Below are 15,440 nucleotides of genomic sequence, written 5' to 3'. Positions count from 1 at the left end.
CAATTTGTTGGATTTTAACTGGGGACCGATTTTTATATCAATAATAAGTGATGCATTCTGCATTTTTAGACTGTTTGCAGTCAATAGCACATCTTGGCTATATGGGGACAGTCCCCAGTTGCAGTAATGTCCACAGTTGAAATGCCAAGTTTGATAAAAAACAACCGTGTTTGCACACACCTACCCCCACCCCCACACACGCACACAAATAGATAGACAGACAGACAGTCAGTCAAACAAACATTCATATTGCTAAGGGCCATCAATGTCAGTATTTAAAAAAACACAATATTGGCCACTAAAAATCGATTAAAATCAAAATCAAAATCAATTTTCATATCAGTTTTTTCATTCGTTGCTGGCATGGAAAGCCTTTCTTCTTGGGACCCCAGTCCGGGACCCCACTAGTATGATATCATCACCTTGTACAAAAAATGTATACAATATCATCACATAACTTAGGACAATTGCTCAATTTCAGTCCTTTTCTGATTTTCCGATACTCTTCAGAAAGTGATATCGGCGATATCGATATTAATGGATAGTCGATTTATTGATTATTAACGATAATATATTGACTGTTATTAATATATGTACACAGCAACAGATTCTCTCCAACAAAATTCCTTTGCTATTTTTGCAAATTTAACAATTCCAAATTCTTGCAGCGTATCACACACAACTCGCAAAACAGAAAATAACAATTCCAGCAGAACCTCGCATTTACTGGAATTGAATTTGGACGAGTCCTCCCCTCAGGGCTCTCAAAATGGGATTTGAAAGTAGATTGTATTTGACTACACATATGTAAGGAGTGACTAGACATATCAAAAAATGCAACAAGAGAGATTAAATACAAGGGGAGAGACAGAGAGAGACCAGATTTTTTCTCTGAGGAGCAAGTGGTGACCTGAATTCTGCCGCAAACATAATTCCAGTGAGCATGCATGCGTTGCCCATCTTTGTCTTTTCCTTTTTAGATGCATTCAAGTTGAGTAGCACATTTCATGCTGACTCTGTGTATTTCTGCAATTAGTTCTCACTTTTGGGGACTGCATGGTCAGGAGCGATATATTTTCAATGACCACCAAAATAGGAGCCTGTTTGATCTACGTGTTAGCAAATTTAAGGGGTCGGTTACCCACCTTTACACCATATTTTTTGTGGAGCCTGAGAGCACATCAGACATATCAAATTGCATCTTGAATATGAAGAATGTCCGTATCAAATAATTTTGATTTCTTTTTTTTTTAATTCGTAATACAATACAAATTTTATGGCAAATTATTAAAAATTGATATTTTTGAATTTAACAGTCCTCAAAGTAAAATTTATAAATCTAATGATATTTATTTATTTTTTATGCAGCTGAGAGGAAAAGCCAACGATCAATTGAAAATTTTGACTTTTCGTATTAAAAATATACATTTTTTTCCCCAAACCCCACAATAAAATTAAGTCTTTTGGGGAAAAAAATGTGTATCTTCAATACGAAAAGTTCAAAATGTCAAAAAAACAAAATTGCTCGTATTCAGAATGCAATTCGGTATGTCTGACGTGCACTCATGACCCACAAAAAAATACTGTGCAAACATTGATATCCGATCCCTTAATCGATTTTTACGAGAATATGATGTACCACAAGGAATCTCCGGCAGCAGATTGAAAATTTCTTTTCTTTCAGAAATTATAATTTGTTTAAAATTCCATATACATGTATAAACCATATTTATGCATGAGTCACACACGAGGTGCACTGTGCTAGATTCACCTGTTAACTGAAACCCATTAGCTATAATTTGCTTGTTAATGTGCTTTCACAGCTGAAAGTGATGATAACAAATAAATTAACTGCTATAATAATAAACCCAGTCATGTAAGTATTTATAAGCTTAAAATATGTACAAAACACACAGGCGTGAGAATACAATTCCATGATTCAAATAAAACAGGCCAATTCTGAAAAAGCAGGCAAAAATGTGTAAAATGTGGCAAATATGCTCCAAAATGGATTAAATAATAAAAAAATTTTAAAAAAAGAAGAGAAATTTGGGCAACAAAAAAGTAGAAATTCCTGCTATTTAAATTCTCCTGCCTGAATTTTGAGCAAGTTTCTTTGGAAAAAATGAATTTTGTAAAACATTGTCTCTTGTGCCACCTATGTATACATGCATGTACATGAAACTTTCTTTGCCAAAAAGGTAACATTTTCCCTTAAATCACCCACCTAAAATGTATGTCCCTCACATTGAACATGAGAATCAGGTGAACCCACCTGCATGCTGTATAAATACTTATTCCATTGTTTTAAGTGAGTTCACCTAGATTCATTCCCTCTCCCCTGTGTCCACAACAGCAGATAGCAGAAACCATGACCATGACATTTAAAGCAAGCTTGTCTTCAAACAAAACTCCCAAGGACAATTGATATGTGCTATTCCTGTTGAAATCCATACACCCCCTGTGGAAGACACAGGGAGTGTAACTTTCAAATAGAGTCACCCATTCAGGTAACCCCGTTTGAAATTCTCACTCCCTGTGTGGGAGATTAATGTCAATGTCTTCCAAAGGGGGTGTGGATTTCAAATAAAATAGCCCTGTAATGACTCTTCACACCTATCTATCTCACCTTGATCAAATCTTCCTTGCATACTTCAAAGGCGGCCGAGTCAAACCGTGCATCCCTGGTCAGATTCAACTTGTACTCCCACAGAAACTGTCAGCAAAAACAAACAACAGAAAACAAGGATTAATATCAAGTATATTTGCAATGGTTTGCAATTTCAGGGGGTGGTTCTCAGTGAAAATGAGGATATGGAGATGTGCAGCAGATTTGGGGTGCATTTTAAGCCATTTTGGTTTACTGATGGCCCTCAATTTCATGAAATTTTGCCAAAAAAATTCGGGTCTGTTTTGCATTAAATTTGTAATTTTTGGAGTCACAGCCACATTTCCCCACCCAAACCACAGTTGAGAACCCCTATCCCCCTCCCCGGGTTAAATTACAGCATGATTCTTTATTTGCGACCATTCTAAATTAATTAGCTATCAAATATGGACAAGGAACTCATTCTAATTAGGGACCATAAACAGTCCCTGCTCTAATTGTCTTGCTTGGTTACCCAAATATAACCGAGGGAACGGATCCCAGCTGGGAAGATTTATATTTTGTACAATGTTAATTGTTGTTGTTTCCAAGTGCCGGAGACATTTTAAAATTCCTTGTTGTTGTTTAGATTTAGGTTAAGAATTTGGGCTGGAATTATAATCAAAATCAAGATTTAATTGGTTTACATGTAGGTCAGATATCAGGGTAAGATGAAAAAAATTGATTGATTTTTTGTTTGCTAGTTTAATTAAATTTTATGCTTTCAAATTACCAAAATTATATAATAGTCTATGTCAAGACCCTTGAGACTCACAAACCATTTTGAGGGTGGGGGGGAGGGGGGTAGCCCTGACATTGAGTGGTTTACTCTAGTTTCTGTGAGTATGTGGTACCCACTTACCCAGAAGTTTTTTTCTGTAACACATACTATAATTATTACACCAGGAAGAAGAATATAAAATTCTAGCAAATTGTGTTTAAGGAAACTCTGCCTATAAAATAAGTCTATTCAGACTGACGCATTTTACCATTAAAATTGCACTGTTGAAATACTGCATAAAGGGAAATTCTTTATCAAAGGTAAATCTGTAGAGCAACATCCCACATGTGTCGTCAGAGTCTTGTGATTCATTCAAGCTTTACAGGTTTGCGCTTCAGGGCATGAACTTCCCTTCCCTAGTTGACGATGATCTGGTGAAAAACTAGAAATGGGATCTACAGAACTTTGCAGGAGGGAGGGGTATGTCAAATGAGGACAGTGCCCTTTAAACTAAGCAGTTTTTCCCCAATTCCAAAGTAAAGTTAACTTTTGTCTTCAGGTTTTAGTTACCAAATTCTAAATGTTCTTAATATATTTATAAAGCATGTTAAGACTTAGAGATCATTAAATTACTTTATAAAGGACTGACCATAATTTATCCCAGGTGAGAAAGGGTAGGGGATATAAAAGAGACGTCATAATTGGATTAACTACCATAGCAATGGATGAATACAATTTTTGAATGTACTGCGCTGCACTACAGGCAAGTTGCACTATTTACATGTGTATGCCTGCAATCATAGATTGAATACAATACCGCTCTTTTCAATGATACTAATCTGACAGGTTCGAGTGATTAGCATTTCTTTGACATCTATGGTTCAATGCATCGGTACCGTACGACCGTTGTAGTGCAGGGCAATATAGTCAAAACTGTATTCATCCATTGCTATGGTAGTTAATCCGTTTTTAAATAACGTTACTTCTACGACGTATAAGGGAACATTTGATTTCTGTCAAACTTTATAGTGGCAAATATACTATTTGAGTGAAACTTAAAAACTTGCAAATTTAAAGTCGCTAAAACAAATTTTGCCCAGGACTGAGGAGTATCATTTGAATCAAATTGAATGCAACTTAATGACGCTATCCAATTACATCTATATTGCTAATATAAACAGCCTCAGTCGAATTAATTTGTGTTTTTCATGCGTGCCAGGCTCGGCTAAATAAATATTACAAATCATTACAGAATTACCCTGAAGATGACTTCAATTTAAGTCTGATAATGTAAACAACTAACCACCAACTCAAACTAATTACATGGTAATCTTCTGCATAATTTGAATTTTAGGTTAAAATCAAATTACGACTTTTTCTTTACTGTATTAAGGTGGTACTACACCTCCTGATAAATTTTGTGACTAATTTGGCATTTTTCTCAAAAACTAACTACACACTGAAAACAAAAGTTATGTATGTTATAGGGGCAAGGAATCCAATTATTTCACTGAAATTTCAGTGATTCAAGACAAGTGGTCATTATATATGTTAAGAAATGAAGTACATTCTAGCGGTACCTCTTTTCTTATCATAAATAACATACCACTTGTCTTGAGTCACTGAAATTCCAGTGTAGTAACTGGATTCCTTGCCCCTATAATATACTTAACTTTTGTTTCCAGTGTTTTATTATTTTTTGATAAAAATGCAAAAATAGTCACAAATTTATCAAGGGGTGTACGTAGTACCACCTTAAAAGAGGGTCTTTAGTTACAAAAAGCGAAATATTGTACTTACATGGTTACAGCCCACTGATATATCAGAGTTGTCCTGTAATGTAAAAACAAAGCAAACAGATTAATATCATTATGATGTTCATGTCAGATATTACAAACATATAAGGGTTAGAATTAGTACAAAAACCTTACTGAAAAGCTGCAAAGTAAAAAGATATGTGCACAAGTTTCAAGACAACAAAGTTTAATCACAGAAAACTGTGTGAATTTGTTAAAATAAAAAATCTTGATTTTAAGTATTATTTTTTTATCAAAAATTTTCAATGTTTATATTTTTGATGTCATGAACAATTTTGGTCGCAAATCTGCCAAAAATAATCACATACAGACGATACTAATCATTCCACTTCCTTTTGAGACAAATTATTTTGTAGGCCTAATCTACATTTGTACAAGCCAAAACCTCATGGAATTTGAATGTTATGATGTAACAACTTTAAATGTACCGTACCACAATATGCAAACCTGACACTCTCCCTCCTTCTATAATGGGCTATCCAGAAATTATTGGCACCCCCCCCCTAAAGAAGACATGAGTTTGTACCATAAATTTTTGGAAATTCCCAAACCAAAATTTTACCCCCCAAAAAAATGGTAATTCCCATTTTGACAATAAAATGGTTAAAAAATTGGGAATTCCCAGTGTCCCTAAAGAAAACAGGTAAATTTTTGCCAAATTTTTTGGGAATTCCCAAGCCTAAAATAAAAAGGTGTCTTTTTCTTGGGAAAATAATGACCAATATTGTTTTGGAAATTCCCATACTAAAAATGTTGAAAAATTTTGGGAATCCTATGTCTTCTTTAGGGGGGGGGCTTTAATTTCTGATATAGCCCATTCTGTGTTTGACTGCCATTTTAACAAATGGGATAGCTTGTACATGTTGATCAAGCCATCAATCAATTCTTCACATTATTACACTGATGGAAAATTATTGTTACTGTATCAAATACAAGCACACTCGAGCATTTTCAAAGTGAAAATGCTGGCCTGTGATGGTACCATTGTATAAGATTGTTGTTTGCATTTTCGAGCCTGTATTTCCTACTTTTGCCTGTATACGGTAATACAAAATTCAATGAGGCAGAACCAAAGAGTACTGACTTGGTCTTGTTTGTATGTTTGCATGGCAAATATAGTGTACCGGTCCCGGGTCTGGATAATTTCGCTAAAAGTGCCTGGCAAACTTCGAATAAAGTGTGTTGTCTGCATGTAACATTTTGTGGCAAATATGGGAGCTAGACACCGAGTGGGTAAACCTTTGAAATGCTCATCAACTTACAGACACAAACTACTGTTCGAACTTGATTTCGAGCTCTTGCTCAAAAAAACCAGCAAATGAACAACAAACCAAAATGGCAGATAACATCTAGCGTTTCCGCACGGGGCAATTCCAAGTCAGTACGATTTGGGTATAATCTCATTTTAGTCAGACTTTGTTTTATATCACTGTTGTGGTATAATGTGAGCTGCGTGAATCAAAGTTGATTCTCGCAAATGTTTGTAGTTTTACACAGAAGTTGATTTGCGAGAATCAAATGATTCCCGTAAATTATTCTGCAAGAATCAAGATTGATTCTCGCACTGTGAAACAAAATTCTGTCCCGGTTTGTGAATTAAGACTTTCTGGCTCTCAACCTTCAACATGTAGGCATGTGTTATATATAAGATGCACCTGTTTTTCTCAAATGCCTTAATTAGAACTGCTCATCTATCCACATGCAAGACAAATGATACACAATCACTGCTGTATTAAGAAAACTGTAATCCCAATTTGCTTCAAACAAAAGAAATATTGATCAGTGTATGGTACTCAATTACTGTCCAAAACATGCTGAGGGCATTTCCTAAAAATAAAATAAAAATCTATCTCAGAACCTTCATTTATTACATAAAGCATTTTGCTAGACAAATCCAATGAAAAAGAAACTCACTACTTAAGCTTTTATATCGTATTACAATTTTCAATTTCAGCAATTTATTTGGATAATTCTTTTTATTCTGACATCTACAGATACACATGACATGTTGTGTGAGTATAGGATTATATTAAGGGCAGAGTAATGGGAGAGAATATGGACCTTTTCGAGCATCATTATTTCTGAATTGTATCTCCAAAGTATATAAAACTATACATTTTTGGAAAGGAAATGAGTCAAGGAATCCCATGGTGACGTCAGATTTTTTCAAAAATCTCGAGTTTTTGATAAAATCAAAAAAAATCACTTTTTTACCCTAATTTTTTTGTGACAACGTAAAAAAAAAAAAATCAGTTCGAGTAAAAAAAAATCAGTTAGCTTTTAATGAAGAAGAGACATGAACTTAGGGAAGGTTTTTTATTTTTTGAAATTAAGCTCTTTTTCAAATATTGAAAAAACATGTGAAAAAAAGCAATTTTATATTAAGGGCAGAGTAATGGGAGAGAACATGGACCTTTTCGAGCATCATTATTTCTGAATTGTATCTCCAAAGTATATAAAACTATACATTTTTGGAAAGGAATCCCATGGTGACGTCAGATTTTTTCAAAAATCTCGAGTTTTTGATAAAATCACAAAAAATCACTTTTTTACCCTATCAGTTCGGAGTAAAAAAAAATCAGTTAGCTTTTAATGAAGAAGAGACATGAACTTAGGGAAGGTTTTTTGAAATTCATCTCTTTTTTTCGAAATATTGAAAAAAACATGTGAAAAAAGCAATTTTGTCATTCTATTCAGCTAAAAATTGCACATAATTGTGTATATTTTTGTTTAAAACAAATATTTTGAAAAAATGAGAAAACCTTCCCTAGACTTTGATGTACTCTAAACGATAGTGCAAAAAGTTTACCTTTTGCTTGCATATTTTTCGAGTTATCTTGTCACAAAATCGTGCAATATTGTCAAAAGTGAACTATGAGAAATCGACGTTTTAGTAAAAAATGTCAAAATTATGCACAAAATGTCCTTATATTTTAAAACGGCAAGACTTTCACGCTTGTAAAAGCTGTACCTGGTGCATGTTCTTAATATTCATCTTTTTGCAACAATGAATTTATAATGTCTGCTTTTAGTGCACCAAAATTCAAAATAATTAAAAAATCTAAGTGGCATTTTGACTGCAAATTTGTGTTTTGTTTACACCGCATTTGCCGGCGTTAAACATACCGAATGCGCCTTGACTGCGTTGGACATACGCGCAGAGAGTTGCGCCGGCGTCACGCTGACGCGAATCGCTGCAGTAATCACAATATTTTGCATTCGCGCATTTCTGACTCATTATTTCCGCCAATTTACTAAGCTGTCTTGAGCCATGTGACTTTTTAGAGTTGAAAAGAGTGAAATAAATCAAGCAAAAATACGTGTAAATATTAACAAGTTGTATTTTATCAGTTTCAAGTGAAAAATACATCTTAGTGTTGATAAATATCAAGAAATCTCAAATTCGGGCGTGGACGAATGTGTCTTCCATTACTCTGGCCTTAAAACACTGTCCTGAAGCAAGAAAAGTACAATGTTTAAGACAGCTACATTTTCCATCAAAAATTTAATACTTACAGCAGTACTTACAACCACAGGTCTGTGTTATAACTAAAGATAGGGTCGGAACCTACTAGGGTCTGTGATCAAAATATAACTGCGAGTCGTATACCGTACTCACAGCAAGATTTTCAATGGCTAGCACATTTTCTCCCAATGAGGCAAATTGGTTCCACTTCCATTGGCAGAGTCAACTGTGGAATGTCTAGGATGTGCGCTTTCAAGTCAGCAAAGTCCCTGAGTTGTTGTTTAATGGTTTACGGAATGATGTGGGGCGTGGTTGACTGTAACCTGTAAAGCATGCCTAGGCTGCGCTTCTGGTTCGACGTTTATGCGTTGCGCCTGTGTGTAGCACTAGCACACTATAAATCATTGCGGTTTTTTTACTTACAACCCCTAGATGCCCGTCACTTCTTAAAACACTCATTCTCAAGCTGCCCTTACCGCTAGACAAGGAACTACAGTACTACCAATGGGCCACGGTCTACCCGTTAAAAACTCTGGGAGCTGAACCTGGTTGAGATGGTTATGTAAGCGTGATGTACAATAAAGCTGCATCCCTGTGATGCTAAATGCTTTATTTTTAGTGCATCTAGGGCCACAGTGGTAGAGAATGCCTGCAAATTGTGTTCTACCTGTAGCTTGCCAGTTTATTAATTTTAATCATACAATTTTTATTTAATTCATGCCAAGAGGCATCATGATGACACATTATTAGATGACCCATGAGTTTTAACCTGGTTTAGCAGTCATTGGTTCCTTCCTTCGGACTACAAGCAGGTTTGCTTAGATGATAACATGAAATACACACTCACTAAAAGTATCAAGTTTGTCTGGGAAGCCAAGTGGCATGTTATTTTTTAAATCATGGTAAAAGAATTATTTACATCTCTGACGTTGAAGAGCATTTTTTTAAATATTTTACAGATACATGTACAATTATCCATGTGTATGTATGTAATACGTAGATCTACAAATGCACTGAACTAACAATATTAGTCAAGTTTGTACCGGTATTTGTATTGATGTCATCATAATCATTCAAATGTACAATGTAGATCACCAAAAATACACAAATGTAAGCTTTTTAAAATTTGATTAAAATTTGCAAAACCAAAATCTACATTTCATCCTCAACATACAGGGACTGCCTTTTTGCCTTTTGAGGAAAGCGAGAGCAATCACTCTCTACTGCTCTCCTTTAATCTGATATAGGAGAGTGATTTTTAGCTCTCCTTTCGATTTGAATCAATTGATCGGCTTGACACTCTGGAAATGTAAGTAAACACTGGGCATGCGTGAAAATCGCTTTTCTGCAAAATCGATCGAGTATAAATTCAGCTTTACACCATCTACTCAGAGACAGGGTTAACATAGCAGTGACAGTGACATTTCTGGAAATGGACTAAATGCAATTTGAAACTTGTACAAGCAACTAGAATTACATCAAGAGCTTCATCTCCGGATTACGTATCATTTTTTTTTGTATCCATGTGAAATGAAATTGGGGAAATTTAGATATAATTGGCTTTAGTGATTTGGTTTATTGAGCTTTAATTTGAAATCCCCGCCGTCTAGTCGATAATGTTGCAATTTAATTAAATTATTGAGTGTTTGATTCTGAAAAATACATTATTTTCGTTTAAAATTCTGTACACATGAAATATCCTTTTATTATTTTAGCATTTCATGATACCAATTAAGATCCCAGAGGGTATTTGATGAATGTTCAATAGCGTAATTAATGCTTTTCTGGTTTCATCTTATCACATATCAGGGTTGTCACTACGCTGGACGGTGCTGGACGGGGCCGTCCAGCACTCACAAAAATAAAAATAAAAAAAAAAAAAAAAAAAAAAAAAAAAAATAATTTTAATTTTTTACATTTCCAGAAGTAGATGATGAATCATTGATGATATTTCATAAAAAGAGCAAAAGAATTTTTTTTTTGGGGGTGGTACCCTCAAAGCCTATTGCCCAATCCCTAGTGTTCATTAAAAATATAGTGCTCGGCACGAGAGCTTCGCTCGCTTTGCTTCACCTTCAATATTTAAACCAGTACTTTTTTGGCCCTGGTGACAACCCTGGTAAGTATTTGTCTCAAAACGTCCAGTGACTGAAGATCTTTATCAACATTTAAAGGTGTGTGACCCGACTGACAGCCTCATCCCTTATTTGTCCTCTTTAAAACCACAGATCCTGTTAAAACTGAGATTTTGGTATCAAAAGAAAGCTCATAATTGTTCTAATTACCAGCCAAATTTAATGCCTGGGATATGTTTGGCTTAGATGGTGTGAACAAAAATGTGGTAACCACCACCGGAATTATATATGTAGGCAAGCTAGGAATTAAATGAGGGCCAGGGGCCATTTAGCTCCTGTATTTGGGTCCGCATTTCCAAAAATGTGGCCAAATATTAAAATTTAACTTTTATTGCCAGTTAGGATTAGATAGAATCATTCATCTATGTTTCATTTGGCAAAGCAGGATAATTTAATATTTTAATCTCAACCAATTACATATACATGTAGTGCCACATTTTTCTGGTATCTAGGGAAGCTGTGCTATCTGCTAATAATTGATATCTAAAATGACTATCAATGACATGTACAATACATATGTGTGCCTAGCAACTGGTTTCTATAGCAATGGGAAAAATAACGGAGACAATACAGAAATTGTAATTTGCATAGTTTTTGGTATACGCATAATGGTAATTTCTTGTCTTTATTCAATTAAGTTAATGAAATTCCTGTTCACATCAATAAGTGGATCCGGAAGTCAATGTGTACCAAAATTTCTTATCCCTGGTATTACCAAACAGTGTTAGAATAGCATTTTTATGTGTAGCAAAATTTGCTTTCATTACTTTCTCTTGGTACATTCACATACTTCAGTGTGTATATAAAGTCTATGGCATAAAAATGCTGCTCAACTCCAAAATTGTGTGCAAATTCATAAAATTGTGTAGCATTTTGCTACGCGATACCAGCTATTTCCAACGCTGTTACCAAATGCGTATTGCATTTGTACGGCAACAAAAATATCATTTATAATCAAGTCAGACTGAATTTGATAGAGAAAATGGTTGGCATTTTTGAACTAAGAGTTTTTGAGGCTACTATTAATTAAAAAGGACATGGCCAAATGGCAAATATTATGATATTATGATATCATATATTATGATATTAATTGGAAAAAATTATCATGCATGTGTGAGTCCATTCATCGCTATTAAAACACTCATCATGTTACAAATGTACATTGTAGATCCTAAACTAGAAATAGGGTTCCTCAAAATTTTTTAATTCCATTGTTCCTCTGTCAAAATTTAAGGAATCTGATAGCGATGTTTGCACAGTATTTTGTGTGGGAATGGGACCTGTGAGCACATCAGACATATTGAATTGCATTCAGAATACGAGGTATGTCTCCTTCTGATATCAAATAATTTTCATTTCTTGAAATTTGCGAAATAATACAAATTTTATGGCAAATTATTAAAGTTTGATATTTTGTATATTTTTAAAAGGTCCTCGAAGTAAACTTTAAATCTAATGATGATATGTACTTAAAGTGTATACGTGTAGCTGGGATGAAAAGCCGACCATTGAAGATATACATGTTTTTTCCCCAAAAGACCTACATTTTTTGGGTGTTTTTGGAAACATATCATTACTATACAACTTACTTCGAGGAGGTCCTGAACGTTAGCTTTTAAAAATGGCCATCAAATGTGTAGATTATGATTTCAAAAAATAAAAATTATTTGATATCAGAAGGATATTCTTAATATTCAAGGTCCCACAAAAAATATGTGAAAACACCGCTATCCGAGCCCTTTTAAAGGTGGGTGACCTGATTGACAGCCTCATCCCCAAGCTCATATTTTTCTCATTAACATATTGAAATTAAACGTTCCAAATCGGTATATTACAATATAAATCGTCAAAAAACTGGTCTACCACATTTTTGACTAATTCAGCAGCTTTTTGAGGGGAAACCCCTTATATCAGTACTTTTTTTGATGATTTTTGATGTTTTCTCAAAATTGCTCAAGTGGATGTAAGGGGTTTTGCAACAAAGCTCTTCATATAAACACAGCCAAATTAAAAAGTCTCTTGTTCCATCCCCATTTACTCAGAGTCTGATGAGTTTATGGCAAAATCATTTTTATAATAATTTTCTATGTACTTTCCTTCGAAGGTTGATACCAAATTTGATATCAAAAGTTTAATCATCGTGAGCAGAGGAACCTTTGTTTAGAAATTTTGTGCAATTTTAACAAGAGCACCAATGGCGCTGTGGCTCTACGCTTTTTTTGTGGGAAAGCAATTGTTCTTGGAGTCGAATGCGCAACAGGTTGGTAGCTTTATGGAAAGGTTGGTAGGTCGGTCAATTTTTTAAACCTTCAGTTTGAAAAATTCCCCACAAATATTCAATACGGTCCTTGAAACTCGATGCGGGGTCAATCTTCCTCTGCCGCATTATTATTTTTTGCCGCATTAGAGTTAGAATTCATCTAAATTGACCTCAGACGACCCCGAAATGACCTCCCAAAAATTTGGCTCTAAATGGTGACCTCAGATGACCCCGAAATGACCTTCCAAAAATTTGACTTCAAATGTTGACTGTACCCATCAAGTTTCATGCACATACGAGTTTTTAGTAACTTGACCTCAAATGACCCCTGAGTGACACTGGATGAACCCAAAATGACCTACCGAGAATTTGGCTCCAAATGTTGACTGTACCCACCAAGTTTCATGCCGATACGACAGTTTGTATTTGACCTCAGATGACCCCCTGGGTGACCCTGGATAACAAAAATTTGGCTCCAAATGTTGACTGTTCCGACCTAGTTTCATGCCCATACAACAGTTTGAATTAATTTGACCTCAGATGACCCCTGGGTGACCCCGGATGAGCCCAAAATGCCTTTCCAAAAATATGGCTCCAAATGTTGAATGTACCCACCAAGTTTAATGCCCATACGACAGTTTTTAGTAATTTGACCTCAGGTGACCCCTGGCTGACCCCGAAATGAGCTTCCAAAATTTGACTCTAAATGTTGACTGTACACACCAAGTTTCATGCACATATGACAGTTTTAGAAATTTGACCTCAGATGACCCCAAAATGACCTTCCAAAAATTTGGTTCTAAATGTTGACTGTACCCACCAAGTTTCATGCCCATACGACAGTTTTTGCTAATTTGACTTCAGATGACCCATGGATGACCTCTGGTGACCGTGACCCACTAACCAATACAAACTTGTTCTGTGCGACCCCACAAAATTAGGCTCCAAATGTTGGCCGTACCCACCAATGCCCATACAACATTTTTAGCAATTTTACCTTAGATGACCCCTGGGTGACCTCAGGTGACCTTGACCCACTAACCAATACAAACTTATGCTGGTGTCAAGATGCACCTAGTACAGGATCTGTACGATGATTTTATTTTTTGGGTGGATCACCGCATCAGTAGTCATTTTACACATAAAATACACGTAATCCACACACAATGCAATTGAATAACAGACCGGTACTGCACAGTGCCGCTGGTTACCAGTTGTTCTCATTTATGTAATCAGTAATTGGAGCCTACAAAATGTGGTGCATTTATAGTGTACGGTACTAATATGTGATATCGGGTATTGACACAAATTTTACGGTAACAAAATCAGTCATAGTACCCAGAAAGGATAAAATTCGAATTGAGAAAATATTGTACGTGTGACTTGTTGTACTAAAGATGCATCCACCCACCAAGTTTGAGGAACATGCTTCCCCTACTATGCTAGTCAGAGGTGCTCTGACGATAACACTCCGATCGCCATGCAATCTACGTTTAGTAGGCCAGTGGGACAACGGAATCACTATGTGAACGAGCTACTACTACACTAGTCTCTGAGAAAAGAGGCAAACACAGACAGACTAACAGATTCTAGTGAATAAAATAGTATGATGATCAGTTGTATCAACTACAAATTTCGAACGTTTGTCAGGAGGTCAAACCCCCACCATTTATATTTCCCCCCACACTTTTTAGACAGACACCCTTTTGATCAAAAATTGAACCCCCACCCTTATGCAGTGTTTGTGACCAAAGCTTTATACAGCTTTACTTGATCAAATTCGGAAGACTGAACATCAGCGCTACCGCCATTTCATACAGTCACTTCCGGGTCCATTTTATCACTATCTGCGCCATCAATCCATTTCAGAATCCGAATTGATGCAGAATTTATCCTCATCTATCAAACACTCATGATTTTCTTATTCATCTGAAACATTTGCGACATAATATTGGCAAAACTGCATCACTGCAACTGCAATCATCTTTCGAAAAGATACGACTTTAGATTGTTTATCATAAACACATGGGCAAAGGGCTGAGATCCTGAACTACTCTCTACACAGCCGCCGTGGTTCAGGTCGCTCCACTTCTAGTGTGAGCGAGCGGGCCAAAGCGGCTGGTGTAGAGACTGAAAATTATATTCATTCATAAAACTCACGGCGCATCGATTCTACTACGGGTGACGTCGTACGAATTGAAAACATCAGCAAATTAATTTTTAACATTTTCTTTCCAGATTTATGAAGAAAATATGAATGTTTTTCAACAGATCATCAAATTACTTTATTATATTTATTTTCAATTGGTAGCGTTACACACACGCTTTCTAATTGCTCCCACGCTTTTTAGAAACCCACCCTTTATTCCGCAAAATTTATTTCCCACCCTTTTT

At 35.5% G+C, this 15,440-nt stretch overlaps 1 protein-coding gene across 1 annotated transcript in view; it reads right to left on the bottom strand.

Annotated features, from left to right (window-relative positions):
* LOC140136051 (Golgi apparatus protein 1-like) overlaps positions 1-15,440 on the bottom strand; it is a 72,278-nt gene that overhangs the window by 51,128 nt on the left and 5,710 nt on the right. Inside the window, 2 exon segments of the mRNA XM_072157754.1 lie at positions 2,630-2,716; positions 5,169-5,201. Of these exon segments, the coding sequence (XP_072013855.1) occupies positions 2,630-2,716; positions 5,169-5,201 (120 nt within the window).

Source organism: Amphiura filiformis, chromosome 16, assembly GCF_039555335.1.
Source record: "Amphiura filiformis chromosome 16, Afil_fr2py, whole genome shotgun sequence".
In the NCBI taxonomy this organism is placed as follows: Eukaryota; Metazoa; Echinodermata; class Ophiuroidea; order Amphilepidida; family Amphiuridae; genus Amphiura; species Amphiura filiformis.
Note: the sequence above shows the minus strand (reverse complement) of the source record. Positions and strands in the feature narration are given on the sequence as shown.